This window comes from Polypterus senegalus, chromosome 13, assembly GCF_016835505.1.
Source record: "Polypterus senegalus isolate Bchr_013 chromosome 13, ASM1683550v1, whole genome shotgun sequence".
NCBI lineage: Eukaryota > Metazoa > Chordata > Cladistia > Polypteriformes > Polypteridae > Polypterus > Polypterus senegalus.
Window position 1 is genome coordinate 159,411,657 of NC_053166.1, and position 22,530 is coordinate 159,434,186.

Genomic DNA, 22,530 nt, shown 5'->3' on the forward strand with positions numbered 1-22,530 from the left:
TGCTGCCTGTCCCGATAATTCCTGCAGCAATTATTTAACAACATTTGAGAAAAAAGCATTTGTTTTGCACATTTTGGGGGACGTGGTTTTGTTTTTTTATTTGATATACTTTGTTAATCCTCATGGGGAAATTGTCTTTTCGCATGACCTTTCGGGGGTCAGTAGTTGTAGATGTTGTGACTATGCAAGACAAGTAGTGGTTAGGTATTCTTTTTTTTTCTTGTTTGTATGGATTGTCACCTGTAGGGGGCGCTGCAGCCTCCCAAACCTTGGATACCACCACAAAGACAAAAGTCTAGGGTTCAAATAACAGATTTATTATCAATAAGATCTTCACAATGGATTTCCAATGCTCACAATACTTCTTTCCCTTCCTTTATCTCCTCCACACCTCCAGGCGAGTTTTGTCCTCCCTCCTCCTGTCTCAGAATCATCCGGATGTGGTGAGGCGGCTCCTTTTATCTTGGACCCAGGAGCACTTCTGGTGCCAGGGCATAGCCGATGGGAGTTCTTCCAGGTCAACTGAAAGTCCCAGAGAGTAGAGATCATGTATCTCTGCAGCACCCCCTGGTGGCACCCATGGGACACAACAAGGCTGCTCTATCAGACTCCAGCTCCCAGTGTGCCTTGTCAGTGTGCACGTTGGTAGCATTGCCCAGAGAGGCTGCCATCTTTAGTGGTTGGGGCGTCTGTAGTCTCCCTCTGTCCTTCCATCCTACTGGCTTCCCAGCCGGGTAAGGAATCAGAACCAATCCCAACCGGGATGCCCGCACATGGGTGCTGTCCATCACAGGACATTTGCCACGGTCTGGCATTGGTCACTTATCAATGCCGTTTAGGAGGATCTCTCTTAGGTACTTTCGCCAAGAAAACATTCCAATTAATTTTTTTCCCAACCACCAGTACAAAGTACAGTACATGGGGAAAAGTAACATAAGAAAAAAAATGTTTTTGTGTTCCTTGAATGCACTCAAAAAAACGATTCTTGGTGGGTGTTGGTACCACTTACCAAGCTATGTTAAATTACCTTTACCCAAAATGCATTGCTTCTACGGCTTTACGTATCCATTTATTGAACAATGGACTCCACTTTCTTGGGCGTCTCATTGCTTTCAAAATAGGACCACAATTTTAGGGTATACTGCCATAACCCTGCTCTTTCAGGTTGACTTCCCTCTGTTTTTAAGTTCTCAAATGACCCATCCACATTCTGCACTACACATGGAGGAACGTTTAGGACAAAATTAAACAAACACGACGGGTAAATCAAAAAGTAAAAGCAATTGGTAAAATATGCGGTAGCCTCCACGGGCAGAAGCTGGCACAATACAACGCGTGCGCGATGGCTTATGCGTAGTTGGAACACGCACAGTGCAGCACCCTGCTGTTAGTCCAGTTGAGCCCAACATCAAATAAACATGCGGGAGGGCACCATTGTCAGAAAACGAGCCTGGGTGGGCCCTACTGTTGGCTCCATGGCTTCACAAATATAAGAGTCCACAGTGGGCAACCTAAAGTGAGGCACATTTTAAGGTCAAATTGACCCCACATTGTGTATATCTTCGTTTTTTGAGAAATGCGAGGTGTACACGCAAGCTTCATGCATAAGAGACCAGCAGCTGGAATGGCGCTATATAATATAACTGATTGGTGTAACGGGACATTGTTTGCCAACAATACACACTGAGCCTATCCATATATAATTGTGAACTCCCCTGAGCGTTCTTTGATTCTCATTTATTTGCGACCCTTTTAACCAAGTTAACAATTTGAAAGCAGCAAGGATTTGTGAGCGTTAAAGCTATCCCGCTCGTCCATCCCCGGACAGTCTTTCCCAAGCCGGGCTCGTTTAGGGTTGTCAGAAAAATAGAATTCGAAGTGAGCGAAGACATCAGCTGGAACAAAGCAGCTGGAAAAACGAGGGAGTTAAACTTTTACAAAATGGCCAGAAGAGGGCGCGCGTCGCCCAAATAAGATTTCACTGTAATGGCAGACGAGCGCGCGACTAAGTCTGAACGGAAACCGACGGGGAGGGCGGCGTGCCAGCGACTTGGAGGGATCGGATATTATAAAGATGCGCGTTTAATAGTCAATCGTGACGTCTGCGTGGCTAGAAGGTCGACTTTAGTGTTCTGACTGAATTTGTTCAATCGATTGATCTGCTACGTCGAAGATTTTCATGTGCTTGTGTAATTTAGCTTAAGGTGTGTTTTGTGGCAGTTGGCAATGACTGGAAATTGAGACAGTTAAAGTAGACATAACATTTGACTCAAGGGGGCGCCAATACGCACTATTTGTTACAATATTTCTTGAGCTTCTGTAAACAAATACGTATTCTCTTGGGACAAAATAAAGATCTATCTATCTATTTATCTATCTATTATATAGTGCCTTTCACATCTGTCTATCTATTTATCTATCTATCTATTATATAGTGCCTTTCATTTCAATCTATCTATCATGTAGTGCTTTTCATTTCTATCCACCTATTTATCTATCTATTTTGCTATCTTTTATATAGCACCTTTCATATCTATCAATCCATCTATCATATAGTGCCTTTCATATCTATCTATCTATCTATCTATCATACAGCGCCTTTCATATCTATCTATCTATCGATTATATAGCGCCTTTCATATCTATCTATCTATCTATCTATCTATCTATCATATAGTGCCTTTCATATCTATCTATCTATCTATCTATCTATCTATCTATCTATCTATCTATCTATCTATTATATAGTGCCTTTCTTCATATCTATCTATCTATCTATCTATCTATCTATCTATCTATCTATCTATCTATCTATTATATATATCTATCTATCTATCTATCTATCTATCTATCTATCTATCTATCTATCTATCTATCTATCTATCTATCTTCCAGTTCTGATGGGAGATCTCTCACACAATGTACTATATAGCGCCTTACGAATAGTGTTCAGACTTTTTAACAGAAGCCCCTGATAATCCATCCATCCATTATCCTAACTACAGGATCAATTGGTCCGCTGGAGCCAATCCTAGCCAGCACTGGGCGCAATGCAGAAAACAGCCCACTGCAGGGCACACACACACATACACCCCCACACCAAGCACACACTATGAACAATTTAGGATTGGCAATGCACCTGACCTGCATGTCTTTGGACTGTGGGTGGAAACTGGAGCACCCGGAGGAAACTCACACAGACAAGGGGAGAACATCATCCATTATCCAACCCGCTATATCCTAACTACAGGGTCATGGAGCCAATCCCAACCAACACAGTATGCAAGGCAGGAAACAAATCACAGATTCTATGGCTGCTCTTCAGAACCTACCAGATGACCAACGTCACGGAGCAGCTCTGTCCGAGGTGACAGCCTTTCTAAATGTCCTTTGGTGAGTTCAGCAGGTTTCACTTTTTCTGCCTTTCATGTTTCAGGAGTTTTGTTTCTTTGTAGTATTTTTTTTTTTGTTCTATTTATTTATGTCAATGTGGCTTTCTGCTGATTATGTGTATTAGTCTTTGTTTTTGATCTTCTTGAATGATGTTCCTTTTGATTCATGGGTGGTTCCCCGGCTGTCAGTCTCCAGTGATGGACTGCTCCCACTTTTATTACGGCTCATGGGAAGTCCATTGCTGGCTCTGTGGTGTCGCTGAGTTCTCCTCTTTATGTTTCGTGCGACTCACTGGATTTATCGGCATTTCTGATATTCCAGCAGTGCCCCCGTATCTGCAAGTGAAGACCAACTGCAGATGCCCAAAACCGCAGATAACAGTGAACCCCATACAGTATTTGTCATTTTTTAATCTACTTACATCCCTGTAATAAAATTGAATGGATAAATTGCGCACAATAAGACATTATCAACATTACTAATAAAATGCATTGTACATTGTTAACTTGTGCTTTTTCTCTCTCGAATGAACGCATCGGCGCAGAGTAAGTGACATCAGACACAGAGCCACGCCCCCACTGCCGGTGCATGCTGGGTTTTTGACGCGCGCAGATTGCAGCGCCGCGCCGCCGTGTACCCAAAGTGGTGAAAACGTTTCCTCAGAGTGGCACACAATTGAAACCTGTGAATCATTTTGATTTATTTACTTACTTATGTATTTTATTATTTCTATCTATTTCTATTTGTAAAGCTGCAGCTAACTGAGTCCACAGATACGCGGGTTCTGCTGTATATTGTCACGATTTAAGGATATTGTATTGAGAATTTCTTTGCTCACGATTGCCTTTCAAGCAACTCCTTTGTGCTTTTCTTTTGATTTGAATGGCGACACATTCTGTTGTGGTTCACTCGCCAGAAATGGCCAAAGAGGTGTAAGGCCTTCAAAGGTATCCACATGAGCAGGCCTGAATCCCAACCAGCCTCCCCAGAGGAGGTGAACCTAAAGGCAGCCTAGCTTGTACTCGAGTGGCTGGCTTGGGCCTAAAATGTGCGGAACTCTTAAAGTTTAAAAATGTACCGTGAAAGGTCCCAGAAATATACACAAAATACCCAACCGGGGAGGAAGAAAATAGTTAACCCCTGGCCAGTATAATACTGAAGTCTTTTTATTTGTTAAAAATAGGGAGGGGAAAACCATCAACCCCTGGCCAATATAAAGTAAGGCAATAAAAATCTTTAGAAAAGAATGTTTATTCATAAAAAAATAGCAAAAATAAAAGATGCCAGGAGTACGCTTCCGGATGCTTCTGGACTGCATAGTGCCTACTGTGAAGTTTGGTGGAGCTGGGGGGCTGGCTGTGGCCCCCTGGTTTCAGGGAAGGGGACAATTACTGCTACAGCTGACAAAGATATTTTTGACAATTGCAACTTTGTAGTAGCAGTTTCTCGAAGTCCCTTTTCTGTTCCAGCATGACGGTGCCCCCCTTGTGCCACTACTACCCACTGACGGAGTGCTGTTCAGATGCTCATCCTTCCGACAGGTTCGCCCGTCTCTGCAGGAGACTTATGGAGTCCTCATTGGGTTGTTGGTCACCTCCTTGTCCAAGGCTCTTCTTTCCTGCTTACTTAACTCTAGGAGGAGTCCTGGTGGTTTCAATCTTCTTCCACGCCGCAATTCTTGAGGCCAACGTGCTCCTGGGAACACTCCAAGCTTTAGAAACGGTTTCACTCCTTTGCCATGGTCTATCAAGTCAAGTCAAGTTGGGGAGCCTGCACTGGTACAGCGCGTTGTCGCACCCACTACACGACGAAGCAACTCGGGATCCCGGTTTGCAGGCTTGTCCAGTCCCACCCTCCAGAAATGACCCTCTCTCTGCCGCAACCAAGTGTTACGTGGGCGACCCCTTGGCCTGGTCCAGCCACTCGGGTCCTCAACAATGAGCCGGATCACCCTCAGGTAATCAAACCACATGGCCGTAGTGCCGTAACTGACGCTCCCTCACAATGCAGGTCATGTGCCTCATTCAAGACTCCATGAGCAACACAAAGTCAAGCCAGCGTCACCCAAGGATTCTCTGAAGAGACCAAAGGGGTCCAGTCTTCGTCTCAGGTCACTGGATGGCGTCCATGTCTCACAAACAGGAAGCCCCAGGACTCTAAAGACTTGGACCTTCGTCGTTTTGCTGAGATATCGGGAGCACCACACACCTCTGTCCAGTGACCTCATGACCTCCCATGCTCTCCCAATCCGTCTACTGACTTCACAGGAGAGTCACCGGAGACATGAATGTCACTGCCGAGGTAAGTAAACCTCTCAACAAGGTCGACACTCTCTCCGCAGACAGACCCCCTGCTGATGGTCGTGCACAAGAGGTCATTAAAGGCCTGGATCTTTGGATTTTATCAGGACACTCACAAGTCCAGACACTCAGACTCCTCACTTAGTCTCTTGAGAGCCGCCATCAGAGCCTCCATTGACTCCGTGAAGATCAGAGCATCGTCAGCAAAGTCAAGATCCGTGAATCTTTCTTCACTAACAGATCACCACAACCACTGGACCCCACAACCTTTGCCCAACACACAGTCCATGTGATTATTGAACAGAGTAGGAGCAGAACACACCGCTGATGGACCCCCAGAATCAACTGGGAAAAACACAGAGCACTCAATGTACCAGTGTACAGGCCGGCCGTGTTATCTAGCAACCTCGAGGGGACCCCGTGAACCCTCAGGATGTCCCACAGGGCAGCTCGATCAACTGAGTCGAACGCTTTACAAAAATCGACAAAGGCTGCAAAGAAACTCGGCCAATATGCCTTCCCACAATCTGATCGTGGAGCTCTACAGAAAGTTCCTTGGACTTCATGGCTTGGATTTTGTCCTGACATGCGGTGTGAATGGTTGGACATTTTATACATGTATGTAGTTGCGTGTCTCCCTGAATGATGTCCAGTCAATTCAGTTTGCCACAGGTGGACTCCGATCAGGTTGTAGAAACATCTCAAGAAGAACTGAAGCAGACAGGAGACACCTGAGCACAAGGTGGGGTGCCACAGCAAAGGGTCTGAATACGTCTAAGAAGAAGAGATTTTGGTTTGGAATTTGTAATAAATTTCAGACCTTTCTGAAAATTTGTGTTCACTTTGTCATGACGGGTTATTGAGTGTATATTGAGACTGATGGACAAAAATGGCAGATTTATCTATTGTACATGCCACATGTGCTGGACGGGCATCCTGGCAAACAGAGGGGATGATTCCTTACCCGGACAGGAGACCCCCAATAGGCAGATAAGCATCCCAGCCTGGGAGGAAAGGAAGAGCAGACCCAAAAGGAAGGATCAGAAAGGATGGACGGACAGCCAATTGAAAAGAAAAGATATTGCTAGGGGTTTGTTATTCCATCTGCACGCTAGATGGCAGTAGCCTCGGATTTTGGTACCCAGTAGAAAACCAGCAGAGCATGCAGGGAAATGATAGATAGATAGATAGATAGATAGATAGATAGATAGATAGATAGATAGATAGATAGATAGATAGATAGATAGATAGATAGGCATAGATGATAGATAGATAGATAGATAGATAGATAGATAGATAGATAGATATGAAAGGAACTATATGATAGATAGATAAATAGATAGATAGATAGATAGATATGAAAGGCACTATATAATAGATAGATAGATAGATAGATAGATAGATAGATAGATAGATAGATAGATGTGAAAGGCACTATATGATAGATAGATAAATAGATAGATAGATAGATAGATAGATAGATAGTGATGAAAGGCACTATATGATAGATAGATAGATAGATAGATAGATAGATAGATAGATAGATAGATAGATAGATAGATATGAAAGGCACTATATAATAGATAGATAGATAGATGGATAGATAGATAGATAGATAGATAGATAGATAGATAGATGTGAAAGGCACTATATGATAGATAGATAGATAGATAGATAGATAGATAGATAGATAGATAGATAGATACTTTAATAATTCCACACTCCAGCAGCAGAATACTGATAAAGAATAATACTAGATTAAAGAGGGATAACAATGCAGGTATAACAGACAATAACTTTGTATAATGTTAGCGTTACCCCCGAGTCACATAGTGTGGGGTCTCCTCAGTCTGTCAGTGAGCAGGACGGTGACAGCAGTCTGTCTGTCTCGAAGCTGCTCCTCTGTCTGGAGATGATCCTGTTCAGTGGATTCTCCATGATTGACAGGAGTCTGCTCAGCGCCCATCGCTCTGCCACAGATGTCAGACTGTCCAGCTCCGTGCCTACAATAGAGCCTGCCTTCCTCACCAGTTTGTCCCTCTTCTTTTTGCTGCCTCTCCAGCACACCACCGCGTGAAGAGGCGCTCATCACAACTGTCTGATAGAACATCTGCAGCGTCTTATTGCAGATGTTGAAGGACGCCAGCCTTTGGCTCCTAGTTGACTGAAAACAAAAGAGTAAACTCATTTGTCAGCATCTTGTAAAGTTATAAGAGGTCTAACTTTTGTTATGTTTCTTAAGTGAAAAAATGCTGTCCTAATTATCTGATTAATATGCAATTTAAAATTCAGGTCAGAGTCAATAATGACCCCTGAATTCTTTATTCCGTCTTTACTTTTAATCCTAATGCATCACGTTTATTTCTAATACCCTCACTATATCCATTTTTGCCAATTACTAAAATTTCTGTTTTTTTCCTTATGTAGTTTGAGAAAATGACAACCCATCCACTCAGAAACACGTCACACTGGCACCCCCCTTGCAGCCAGCGTTTCCTCTGGAGTCACTCGTTCCCCAAGTCTTGTCCTTTCTCCTCCTCAGCCACAACCAGAAGCTTGTCTTCTCTGCGTCTTCTGCCAATCTCCTCTGGCTGCCTTCTGCAGTCTGCCTCCCAGGTCCTCGACCAGGCATGTTGTTTGATAGGCCTACAGACCTCCTGACTCCCACCTTGGCTGAGCAGAGCCTCACAAACCATTCAGCTTACCTGCACTCAGCCACCAGCTCCGAGTATTTTACTTTCTCCCTGTCATGCGTCACCGCTATCCCGTCCTCCCATGTCACTGTCAGCTCAGTCAGCCGCTGCAGCCCACAGCACCACGTCTGGCCACAGTGAGGTGCTGCAGAACCCTCCTGGCAACTGAGCAGGGCCAGTCAATCCATCATGTGACACAGGTGGCCCCGCCTAGGGCACCGTCACTCAAGGGGCACAGTTTATGAAATGAATGGGAGCACACTGGGGACGCCGAGGGGCACTGATTATGAGAGTTAAAGGAAGTGCACTCTGGACACAAAGGGGCACCATTTATGTAACTCTAGTGGCTTGTTTTAGAAAATTTTAGAACATTAGAACACTCGAGATAAGAACAGGCCATTCACCCCATGAAGCTGGCCAGTCCTCTCCACTTAATTCCACTAACACAACATCAAGTCGAGTTTTGAAGGTCCCTAAAGTCTTACTGTCCATCACACTACTTGGTCGCTTATTCCAAGTGTCTATCGTTCTTTGTGTAAAGAAAAACCTCCTAATGTTTGTGCGAAATTTTCCCTTAACAAGTTTCCAGCTGTGTCCCCGTGTTCTTGATGATCTCATTTTAAAGTCCCCGTCTTGATCCACTGGACTAATAACCTTCATAATTTTAAACCCTTCAGTCAGGTCTCCTCTTCATCTCTTTAAGGCTCAGCTCTTTTAATCTTTCCTCATAACTCATCCCCTGTAGCCCTGAATCAGCCTAGTCGCTCTTCTCTGGACCTTCTCTTGTGCTGTTCTGTCTGTATGGAGACCAAAACTGCACCCAGGACTCCAGATGAGGCCTCACCAGTGTGTGATAAAGGTGGAGCAGAACCTCCTGTGACTTGTACTCCACACATCAAGGCGCTATATAACCTGACATTCTGTTAGCCTTCTTAATGGCTTCTGAACACTGTCGGGAAGTCCACTATGACTCCTAAATCTTTCTCATAAGGTGGACTTTCGATTTTCAGACCACCCATTGTGTATTCAGCGTTAACATTTTAGCTCCTACATGTATCACTTTACATTTATTTAAAGATAAACTCCCTTGACTTCTACCCCATAGATCATGGCTATATAACCTTCCATCCTATAAGCATTTTTGATCATGTCTGTCCTCTGCGTAGACATAGACAGTGACCAGTCCAATATGAACCCCAGGTCTGTCTCAATGGAGACCAAAATGTCACAAAGGACTCCAGATGAGGCCTCACCAGTGTGTTATAAAGCTGAGCAGAACCTCCTGTGACTTGTACTGCACACATCAAGGCGCTATATAACCTGACATTCTGTTAGCCCTCTTAATAGCTTCTGAGCACTGGCTGGCAGTTGATAGTGTCGTGCCCACTATGACTCTTAAGTTCTTCTCATTAGGTATACTTTGGATTTTCAGACCTCTCATGTATTCACACCTAATAAGACTTAAACTTAACACAGCGTCGGGCTCCAGCTCTTTTAATCTTTCTTCATAACTCACACCCTGTAGCCCTGGACTTGGCCTAGTCGCTCTTCTCTGGACCTTCTCTTGTGCTGTTTTGTCCTTTTTGTAGCCTGGAGACCCAAACTGTACCGGGGCGCCAGATGAAGCCTCACCAGTGCTTTATAAAGCTTCTGCGCCTCCTGTGACTTGTACTGCACACATCAAGGCTATATAACCTGACATTCTGTTAGCTTCTGAATGCTGTCTGTCAGGTGATAGTGTCGTGCCCACTATGACTCCTAAGTCCTTCTCATTGGGCTTACTTTGGATTTTCAGACCTCCCATTGTGTATTTGCACCTAATAAGACTTAAACTTAACACAAGCGTTGGGCTCAGATCTTTTAATCTTTCCTCACAACTCATCCCTTGTAGTCCCTGGAGACCAAAACTGCACCCAGGACTCCAGATGAGGCCTCACCAGTGTGTTATAAAGCAGAACCTCCTGTGACTTGTACTGCACACATCAAGGCGCTATATAACCTGACATTCTGTTAGCCTTCTTCACGGCTGTCAGGAAGCCGATAGCTTAGAGTCCACTATGACTCCTAAATCCTTCTCATAAGGTGTTCTCTCAATTTTCAGACCGCCCATTGTGTATTCAAACCTCACATTTTGACTTCCTATTTGTAATTCTTTACATTTACTGACATTATACCAGGGTGGGCCATTTATATGGATACACCTTAATAAAATGGGAATGGTTGGTGATATTAACTTCCTGTTTGTGGCACATTAGTATATGTGAGGGAAACTTTTCAAGATGGGTGGTGACCATGGTGGCCATTTTGAAGTCGGCCATTTTGGATCCAACTTTTGTTTTTCAATAGGAAGAGGGTCATGTGACACATCAAACTTATTGGGAATTTCACAAGAAAAACAATGGTGTGCTTGGTTTTAACGTAACTTTATTCTTTCATGAGTTATTTACAAGTTTCTGACCACTTATAAAATGTGTTCAATGTGCTGCCCATTGTGTTGGATTGTCAATGCAACTCTCTTCTCCCACTCTTCACACACTGATAGCAACACCGCAGGAGAAATGCTAGCACAGGCTTCCAGTATCCGTAGTTTCAGGTGCTGCACATCTCGTATCTTCACAGCATAGACAATTGCCTTCAGATGACCCCAAAGATAAAAGTCTAAGGGGGTCAGATCGGAGACCTTGGGGCCATTCAACTGGCCCACACGACCAATCCACTTTCCAGGAAACTGTTCATCTAGGAATGCTCGGACCTGACACCCATAATGTGGTGGTGCACCATCTTGCTGGAAAAACTCAGGGAGCATGCCAGCTTCAGTGCATAAAGAGGGAAACACATCATCATGTAGCAATTTCGCATATCCAGTGGCCTTGAGGTTTCCATTGATGAAGAATGGCCCCACTATCTTTGTACCCCATATACCACACCATACCATCAATTTTTTTGTTCCAACAGTCTTGGAGGGATCTATCCAATGTGGGTTAGTGTCAGACCAATAGCGGTGGTTTTGTTTGTTAACTTCACCATTCACATAAAAGTTTGCCTCATCACTGAACAAAATCTTCTGCATAAACTGAGGGTCCTGTTCCAATTTTGTTTTGCCCATTCTGCAAATTCAGTGCCGATCTGGGTCATCCTCGTTGAGATGCTGCAGTAGCTGGAGTTTGTAAGGGTGCCATTTGTGAGTAGCTAATATCCGAAGGGATGTTCGACTAATGCCACTCTCCAGTGACATGCGGCGAGTGCTACGCTGTGGGCTCTTGCTGAATGAAGCTAGGACAGCCACTGATGTTTCTTCATTAGTGACAGTTTTCATGCGTCCACATTTTGGCAAATCCAACACTGAACCAGTTTCACGAAACTTAGCAAGCAGTTTGCTAACTGTAGCATGGGAGATGGGTGGTCTCGTAGGGTGTCTTGCATTGAAATCTGCTGCAATGACCGGGAAACCGCATTAAACGGGTGGCTGCCCCAAACCTTTCCACGCCTCTGGTCTCCAGTTCTTACAATAGATAGATAGATGTGAAAGGCACTATATGATAGATAGATAGATAGATAGATAGATAGATAGATAGATAGATAGATAGATAGATATGAAAGGCACTATATGATAGATAGATAGATAGATAGATAGATAGATAGATAGATAGATAGATAGATAGATAGATAGATAGATGTGAAAGGCACTATATGATAGATAGATAGATAGATAGATAGATAGATAGATAGATATGAAAGGAACTATATGATAGATAGATAAATAGATAGATAGATAGATAGATAGATAGATAGATAGATATGAAAGGCACTATATGATAGATAGATAGATGGATAGATAGATAGATAGATAGATAGATAGATAGATAGATAGATAGATGTGAAAGGCACTATATAATAGATAGATAGATAGATAGATAGATAGATAGATAGATAGATAGATAGATAGATAGATAGATAGATAGATGTGAAAGGCACTATATGATAGATAGATAAATAGATAGATAGATATGAAAGGCACTATATGATAGATAGATAGATAGATAGATAGATAGATAGATAGATAGATAGATAGATAGATAGATAGATAGATAGATATGAAAGGCACTATATAATAGATAGATAGATAGATAGATAGATAGATAGATAGATATGAAAGGCACTATATGATAGATAGATAGATAGATAGATAGATAGATAGATAGATAGATAGATAGATAGATAGATAGATAGATACTTTAATAATTCCCACACTCCAGCAGCAGAATACTGATAAAGAATAATACTAGATTAAAGAGTGATAACAATGCAGGTATAACAGACAATAACTTTGTATAATGTTAACGTTTACACCCCCGAGTCTCATAGTGTGGGGTCTCCTCAGTCTGTCAGTGGAGCAGGATGGTGACAGCAGTCTGTCTGTTGAAGCTGCTCCTCTGTCTGGAGATGATCCTGTTCAGTAGATTCTCCATGATTGACAGGAGTCTGCTCAGCGCCCGTCGCTCTGCCACAGATGTCAGACTGTCCAGCTCCGTGCCTACAATAGAGCCTGCCTTCCTCACCAGTTTGTCCCTCTTCTTTTTGCTGCCTCTCCAGCACACCACCGCGTAGAAGAGGGCGCTCATCACAACTGTCTGATAGAACATCTGCAGCGTCTTATTGCAGATGTTGAAGGACGCCAGCCTTTGGCTCCTAGTTGACTGAAAACAAAAGAGTAAACTCATTTGTCAGCATCTTGTAAAGTTATAAGAGGTCTAACTTTTGTTATGTTTCTTAAGTGAAAAAATGCTGTCCTAATTATCTGATTAATATGCAATTTAAAATTCAGGTCAGAGTCAATAATGACCCCTGAATTCTTTATTCCGTCTTTACTTTTAATCCTAATGCATCACGTTTATTTCTAATACCCTCACTATATCCATTTTTGCCAATTACTAAAATTTCTGTTTTTTTCCTTATGTAGTTTGAGAAAATGACAACTCATCCACTCAGAAACACGTCACACTGGCACCCCCCTTGCAGCCAGCGTTTCCTCTGGAGTCACTCGTTCCCCAAGTCTTGTCCTTTCTCCTCCTCAGCCACAACCAGAAGCTTGTCTTCTCTGCGTCTTCTGCCAATCTCCTCTGGCTGCCTTCTGCAGTCTGCCTCCCAGGTCCTCGACCAGGCATGTTGTTTGATAGGCCTACAGACCTCCTGACTCCCACCTTGGCTGAGCAGAGCCTCACAAACCATTCAGCTTACCTGCACTCAGCCACCAGCTCCGAGTATTTTACTTTCTCCCTGTCATGCGTCACCGCTATCCCGTCCTCCCATGTCACTGTCAGCTCAGTCAGCCGCTGCAGCCCACAGCACCACGTCTGGCCACAGTGAGGTGCTGCAGAACCCTCCTGGCAACTGAGCAGGGCCAGTCAATCCATCAGGTGACACAGGTGGCCCGCCTAGGGCACCGTCACTCAAGGGGCACAGTTTATGAAATGAATGGGAGCACACTGGGGACGCCGAGGGGCACTGATTATGAGAGTTAAAGGAAGTGCACTCTGGACACAAAGGGGCACCATTTATGTAACTCTAGTGGCTTGTTTTAGAAAATTTTAGAACATTAGAACACTCGAGATAAGAACAGGCCATTCACCCCAACGAAGCTGGCCAGTCCTCTCCACTTAATTCCACTAACACAACATCAAGACGAGTTTTGAAGGTCCCTAAAGTCTTACTGTCCATCACACTACTTGGTCGCTTATTCCAAGTGTCTATCGTTCTTTGTGTAAAGAAAAACCTCCTAATGTTTGTGCGAAATTTTCCCTTAACAAGTTTCCAGCTGTGTCCCCGTGTTCTTGATGATCTCATTTTAAAGTCCCCGTCTTGATCCACTGGACTAATAACCTTCATAATTTTAAACCCTTCAGTCAGGTCTCCTCTTCATCTCTTTAAGGCTCAGCTCTTTTAATCTTTCCTCATAACTCATCCCCTGTAGCCCTGAATCAGCCTAGTCGCTCTTCTCTGGACCTTCTCTTGTGCTGTTCTGTCTGTATGGAGACCAAAACTGCACCCAGGACTCCAGATGAGGCCTCACCAGTGTGTGATAAAGGTGGAGCAGAACCTCCTGTGACTTGTACTCCACACATCAAGGCGCTATATAACCTGACATTCTGTTAGCCTTCTTAATGGCTTCTGAACACTGTCGGGAAGTCCACTATGACTCCTAAATCTTTCTCATAAGGTGGACTTTCGATTTTCAGACCACCCATTGTGTATTCAGCGTTAACATTTTTAGCTCCTACATGTATCACTTTACATTTATTTAAAGATAAACTCCCTTGACTTCTACCCCATAGATCATGGCGCTATATAACCTTCCATCCTATAAGCATTTTTGATCATGTCTGTCCTCTGCGTAGACATAGACAGTGACCAGTCCAATATGAACCCCAGGTCTGTCTCAATGGAGACCAAAATGTCACAAAGGACTCCAGATGAGGCCTCACCAGTGTGTTATAAAGCTGAGCAGAACCTCCTGTGACTTGTACTGCACACATCAAGGCGCTATATAACCTGACATTCTGTTAACCTTCTTAATAGCTGAGCACTGGCTGGCAGTTGATAGTGTCGTGCCCACTATGACTCTTAAGTTCTTCTCATTGTATACTTTGGATTTTCAGACCTCTCATTATGTATTCACACCACATCAAGGCTATATAACCTGACATTCTGTTAGCCTTCTTCACGGCTGTCAGGAAGCCGATAGCTTAGAGTCCACTATGACTCCTAAATCCTTCTCATAAGGTGTTCTCTCAATTTTCAGACCGCCCATTGTGTATTCAAACCTCACATTTTGACTTCCTATTTGTAATTCTTTACATTTACTGACATTATACCAGGGTGGGCCATTTATATGGATACACCTTAATAAAATGGGAATGGTTGGTGATATTAACTTCCTGTTTGTGGCACATTAGTATATGTGAGGGGGGAAACTTTTCAAGATGGGTGGTGACCATGGTGGCCATTTTGAAGTCGGCCATTTTGGATCCAACTTTTGTTTTTCAATAGGAAGAGGGTCATGTGACACATCAAACTTATTGGGAATTTCACAAGAAAAACAATGGTGTGCTTGGTTTTAACGTAACTTTATTCTTTCATGAGTTATTTACAAGTTTCTGACCACTTATAAAATGTGTTCAATGTGCTGCCCATTGTGTTGGATTGTCAATGCAACTCTCTTCTCCCACTCTTCACACACTGATAGCAACACCGCAGGAGAAATGCTAGCACAGGCTTCCAGTATCCGTAGTTTCAGGTGCTGCACATCTCGTATCTTCACAGCATAGACAATTGCCTTCAGATGACCCCAAAGATAAAAGTCTAAGGGGTCAGATCGGAGACCTTGGGGCCCATTCAACTGGCCCACAACGACCAATCCACTTTCCAGGAAACTGTTCATCTAGGAATGCTCGGACCTGACACCCATAATGTGGTGGTGCACCATCTTGCTGGAAAACTCAGGGAACGTGCCAGCTTCAGTGCATAAAGAGGGAAACACATCATCATGTAGCAATTTCGCATATCCAGTGGCCTTGAGGTTTCCATTGATGAAGAATGGCCCCACTATCTTTGTACCCCATATACCACACCATACCATCAATTTTTTTGTTCCAACAGTCTTGGAGGGATCTATCCAATGTGGGTTAGTGTCAGACCAATAGCGGTGGTTTTGTTTGTTAACTTCACCATTCACATAAACGTTTGCCTCATCACTGAACAAAATCTTCTGCATAAACTGAGGGTCCTGTTCCAATTTTTGTTTTGCCCATTCTGCAAATTCAGTGCCGATCTGAGTCATCCTCGTTGAGATGCTGCAGTAGCTGGAGTTTGTAAGGGTGCCATTTGTGAGTAGCTAATATCCGCCGAAGGGATGTTCGACTAATGCCACTCTCCAGTGACATGCGGCGAGTGCTACGCTGTGGGCTCTTGCTGAATGAAGCTAGGACAGCCACTGATGTTTCTTCATTAGTGACAGTTTTCATGCGTCCACATTTTGGCAAATCCAACACTGAACCAGTTTCACGAAACTTAGCAAGCAGTTTGCTAACTGTAGCATGGGAGATGGGTGGTCTCGTAGGGTGTCTTGCATTGAAATCTGCTGCAATGACCCGGTTACTGCGTTCACCAGACATCAACACAATTTCTATCTGCTCCTCACGTGTTAACCTCTGCGACATGTCAATGGCTGTAAACAAAGAGAAACTTGTAAATAACTCATGAAAGAATAAAGTTACGTTAAAACCAAGCACACCCTTGTTTTTCTTGTAAAATTCCCAATAAGTTTGATGTGTCACATGACCCTCTTCCTATTGAAAAAACAAAAGTTGGATCCAAAATGGCCGACTTAAAATCTGGAATAGCCTGCCAATAGGAATTCGCCAGGCTGATACAGCAGAGCACTTTAAAACACTGCTGAAAAGACATTACTTTAACATGGCCTTTTTATAACTTCATTTTAATCGTAATTTAACTTAATCTTGATACTCTGTATGTTCAATTCATCATAATAACTATTCATGGTGGCTCTAAAATCCGTACTGACCCCAACTCTCTTTTCTGTTTCTTTTTCCGGTTTCTTTGTGGTGGCGGCCTGCGCCACCTCCACCTACTCAAAGCTTCATGATGCTCCAACAATGAGGGATGGATTAAAAGGCAGAAGTCTACGTGACCATCATCATCATCAAGCCCTTCCGTGTGAACCCTAAATCCAAAGAGGACTGTTTCATTTATGTTAGGTAGAATGCCCAGAGGGGACTGGGGGGGGTCTCATGGTCTGGAATCCCTGCAGATTTTATTTTTTCTCCAGCCGTCTGGAGTTTTTTTTCTGTCCCCCCCCTGGCCATTGAACCTTACTCTTATTTGATGTTAATGTTGATTTATTTTGTTTTATAATTGTGTCTTTTATTTTTCTATTCTTTATTATGTAAAGCACTTTGAGCTACTGTTTGTATGAAAATGTGCTATAGAAATAAATGTTGTTGTTGTTGACTTCAAAATGGCCACCATGGTCACCACCCATCTTGAAAAGTTTTCCCCCCTCACATATACTAATGTGCCACAAACAGGAAGTTAATATCACCAACCATTCCCATTTTATTAAGGTGTATCCATATAAATGGCCCACCCTGTATTTAATCTGCCACAAATCTGCCCAAGCCTGTCTGCTATCCAAGTCTTTCTGTGATGATATAACGGATTCCAAATTATCTGCCAATCCACCTACCTTGGTGTCATCTTCAAACTTAACCAGCTTGTTCCTTATATTCCTCTCTAAATCATTTATTTATATTAAAAATAGCAGCGTCCAGCACTGCCCCCTGCTGGTCACCACTCTTAACATCGGCCAATTCTGATAAGGTTCCTCGCACCATCACCCTCTGCTTCCTTGTGCTCAGGAATAACCCCCCATAACCCCCCAATCCAAGCCCCAGTAGCGCTACGGACACGGATGTAACATAAGTCCCAAGAAACATTCCAAAATGGCCCACCGGGGGTAAGCGGGAGGGTTAATTTGTCACCAAAACCCCAGCTAGATGTAAAGGTGAACACCAGGTCTTCATGAAATAAAAAGTTTATAGCATAATTCTTTTTTTTTTTGTAAAAACTTGATTGCTATGTATTGATTGTAATAAAATTAATAAATAAAATAAAAAAAAAAAAAAGTTTATTTCCACCAAATGCTCTGTTACACAAAGAAGCTTGAACGAGCACAAAGCCATAAAGGAGTCACCAAAGTCCCAACACAGCGTCCACAGCAAAGTTAAAAATGGAGCACAGCTTCAAATTATCCAGAAATCACAAAGCACAGAAAAAGTCGCAGTAACTCACCAAAACTCCTAAGTGCATTCAAAATGAACCTCCAGGAACTGTGGGAGACCCTCCTGATTTATAGTTCCTGGCGGTGATTGGCAGGTGGCCCCACCTCTTGGGGGGACACCATCAATGGCAAATGGATATAAATAGAATGAATACATACAATACAAGACATAAAACATGAATTTGAACCCCATTCAGGGGAGGAGCCACAGGTATAACAATGAAGAAAAGTGATACATCAGAGTAGTTTATTATTATTTTCACTAGGGGGCCAAGTCCCCCAGCTGTGGCCAGAATATTAGTAAAATCTGTAAATGTACAAAAGAAAAAATTATTATTTATTGAAGTCAAAATCACGACATTCTATAAATATGTAAAAGAAAAAATGATTATTATTTAACGGAGTTAAAATCATGAAATGAGAATAAAATATTTTCTCTCTTACTGGAGTATTCCCGTTAATCCGAGGTCCACTCTGCTTGATTATGTATTTATAAGACACTAAATAAACAATCCATTCATTCTAACTGACATTCTTATAGATAAAAAAAAAAACTTATTTTTAAAAGAATGACTCATTTAAATAACAGGAAAAATCACTAAAGTGGAATGCACTGGGTCATCATAACTCGACCTTCAGCTAACTAAATCACTTAAATACAGACATTGGTGTTATGAATGGATCATTTTTTTTAATAGTTTGTTCCTGTGAAAGACAGTTTACTAGATCAAAAATAATGTCATTTATTGAATTAAGTTATTAAAATAAATTATTGAAATAATAATGATTTATTGAAATTATAAACCACGACTTTCTTGATATTTTAGCGTATAATTTAAAAACGGAATATGAGTCTGAAGATCTAACAACATCACATGACCCCCACCCCCGCCCCATGCTCTCCCAGTCCATCTACTGACTTCACAGGAAGAGTCACCAGAGACATGAATGTCACTGCCAATGACGAGGTCGACACTCTCTCTGAAGACAGACCCCCTGCTGATGGCCGTGCCCAAGAGGTCATTAAAGTCCTGGCTCTTGGTTTTTATCAGGACACTCACAAGTCCAGACACTCAGACTCCTCGCTCAGTCTCTCGAGAGCCCCCATCAAAGCCTCCATTGACTCCGCGAAGATCACAGCATTGTCAGCAAAGTCAAGATTCCTGAATCTTTCTTCACCAACAGATCACCACAACCACTGGACCCCACAACCTTTGCCCAACACACAGTCCATGTGATTATTGAACAGAGTAGGAGCAGAACACACTGGTGACGGACCCCCAGAATCAATGAAAAGAATGATAGCAAACATTTATATGTAGGTTTTAAAATAAGCCCGATTTAAACCGTGACAAAATACGTGACATAAAAATGTAACATAAAATTGTTGCACAAAATCGTTACACTTTTAGGCTCAGGATTTGATATATAGAGAGTGAATTTACTGATAGAATAAATTACCAAATACTTCAAAACTCAACGTTTTTGGAGAAGTCAGGTGAATAGAATTAACAATCTTTCTTCTGCTAAATGGACTGTCTTCATCAAAATTGTTCTAATTTATAAAAACGTCCCAGCTAAGACCTCTTTTTATAACTTGTGTCTATTAAACTACATTTCCCACAACACCACGCTCCCGGGTAGTATTGCGAAAAGGTGAAGCCGATTCTCTTCTATCTTTATGGAAAATGTAGTTCGGAAGCGCCCAAGTTTCAGTCAAATTAAAGGCATAGTAACAGGCCAATGAACTACAGCTCCCAAGGTGCACTTCGACATCCTGCACCGTCTCGGGCAGTGGAGAGAGTCGTCGGCGCACACGAGGGCTCGCGTTGAGTGCTGAGTCGGAGGCACGCAGCTTGCTCTCTCTCTTTTTCCCCCCTGGTGTCGCCGTGAGAAACCGGCTCTGTATTTTAAGAAGAAGAAATAAAGAAAAGGAGGTGAATACAGTAGGGGGAAACTTTAATCTTTTAAGACGGAAGGACAGCGGATCCATTGCTCTCCGTGGCCGTGAAAAGAGAAACGAGCAGATTGTCCGAAAACATACGATTGAGAAAATACAGAATAATTAAGCGCTAAAAAGCACGATGGACCCGAGAGACACTGCCCCGGATTCGTGGGAACAGGAGGATGAGGTGGAGGCCCCGACCGACGCACAACTTCAGTCCGCCTTCACCGGACTCAACGTGAATGCCAAGCCCTTCGTCCCCAACGTCCACGCCGCCGAGTTTGTGCCGGCCTTCCTGCAGAAGGGGGCCTCCGAGAACGCAGAGAGCGGTAAGTGGAGGGGGTGGGGTGGTATGGTGTGGTGTGGTGTGCTGTTGGAGATACAGCGGAGCAGCCGGGCCGGGCGATGGAACAAGCGGCCCCCTCCTCCCCCGGTGCAGGCAGTGCGGCGGGCGGCTCGAGAAAGAAATCCACCAGTGGGGAGCATAAAGGAAGAAAGAAGAAAACGCGTTGGGTCTGGCAGGATGTGCTCCGCGGCGCGAGCTCTTCGGCTTTAACCTGATTTCGCATGACGGCCGAATAACACGTCACTCATGAGATCCGTCTCATCTGCACATGCTGGCGGCGTGTAAAGTGTGCCATGAACAAGGCACCTGGGCGACATCGTTCGTTACGACGCCGGTCGGGTTCCGGGCGAGTGTCAGGCTTTGCCTTGGTGAAGAATCGCGCCATGCTGGTCACCTAGGTAGGCTAATATAGCGGTGCGCTATATTAAAGGGATGGCTTTTGGTCCGTTTTACTGTCTGGCGCATTCAAATAAGAAATATACTTGGCACATAAAATAGCAGGGCGTATGTTTTATCGAGTTCTTTCATAGGTGCACCTGCCAGAAGCCGCTATGTGAGAATATGTATGGACGGGTATAAAAGTGAACAGGCTTTACTCGTTATCGTCATTTATATTTGCTTATCTGCATTGTGTGTGTGTGAATACCAACAGATGTATGGGCTCCCGTGTTTAGCAGAAAACCATCCTAGCAGGCATCGGGCAAAAACTGGAGAGATGGTTTGGGATGTGTGTGTGTGTAATATGTATATTTTGGATAGGTGTGTGTGTATATATATGTATATATATGTGTGTATATATATATATATATATATATATATATATATATATATATATGACACACATACCTGTAGGTAACCTGAATCCAGGCAAGAGATGAATAGGTAAATTATAATGAAACATGCTTCCAGCAAAATTTTCCAGTGTGTTTAACTTACATGTGCTTTATTAGTGTGTACATTATTTTTTACACAGGAGTGTGTCATGAAACTATACTGTAGCTCCTTTATTCTTATGGCAAAATACCTTTATAATGCTTTCCTGTGAAAGCTGTCTTGTTTTTGGCCAAGTTAGAAGTTTTCTTTCAATTTAGTAACTCTGCTGTGTATTTGTTATAATATTTATCTATCGAGGTTCTATTAAAAACTCCCTTGTGAGTAAAGAATTATCTGTCCATCTATATTATAGTGCTTTTCACATCTGTCTAAATCAGGCTTTCTTATCGTGCCTTTCACATCAGTTTATAGGGATCTTATAGTGCCTTTCACAACTATCTAGCTGCCTTTTATAGTGCCTTTCACATCTGTCTATCTAGCTGCCTATTAGTGCCTTTCACATCTATCTATCTAGCTGCCTTTTATAGTGCCTTTCACATATTTCATAGATGTAGCTATCTTTTATATTGCCTTTCACATCTGTATCTAGCTATCATTTATTGTACCTCTCACATATGTCTATATCAGACTTTCTTATTGTGCCTCTAACATTAGTCTGCAGCTATTATATAGTAATGTTCACATCTGTCTGTAGCTAGATATCTTTTGTAGTGCCTTTCACATCTATTTCTGTGGTGGGCTGGCGCCCTGCCTGGGGTTTGTTTCCTGCCTTGTGCCCTGTGTTGGCTGGGATTGGCTCCAGCAGCCCCCCCCCCATCACCCTGTAGTTAGGATATAGCGGGTTGGATAATGGATGGACGGACATCTCTCTATCTAACTATCTTATAGTGCCTTTCACATCCATCCTATCTAAAAATCCAGGCAATTTTTTTTAAATTTTATGTAAAACAATGACTTTCAAAGTTGGGTTAGGTGCCGTGTCACCAATACATTTTTTTTTTTATTTGTGACTTAACCTATGTAGTTTGTAGTGATGGTCAAGAAAAATGTTTAATGTTCTGTTTTCAAGGAGAATGGACATAACATTTTCTGGTAGAATGGAACCCAAAGGTGACTAATGTCTTTTCTCCATGAACACAAAAGATATAGCATCCCAACGAACT

The 22,530-nt window shown here is 42.8% G+C and overlaps 1 protein-coding gene across 2 annotated transcripts in view; it reads left to right on the forward strand.

The window, feature by feature from the left end:
* Positions 1 to 20,031: 20,031 nt before the first annotated feature.
* Positions 20,032 to 22,530, forward strand: part of gspt1 (G1 to S phase transition 1) — a 59,210-nt gene continuing 56,711 nt past the window's right edge. Inside the window, exon 1 of one of the 2 annotated variants that reach the window (XM_039774166.1) lies at positions 20,032 to 20,516. In XM_039774166.1, the coding sequence (XP_039630100.1) occupies positions 20,327 to 20,516 (190 nt within the window). In that variant the 5' untranslated portion in view covers positions 20,032 to 20,326. The remainder of the gene's footprint in view (positions 20,517 to 22,530) is intronic. The other variant, XM_039774167.1, reaches the window with a different exon arrangement.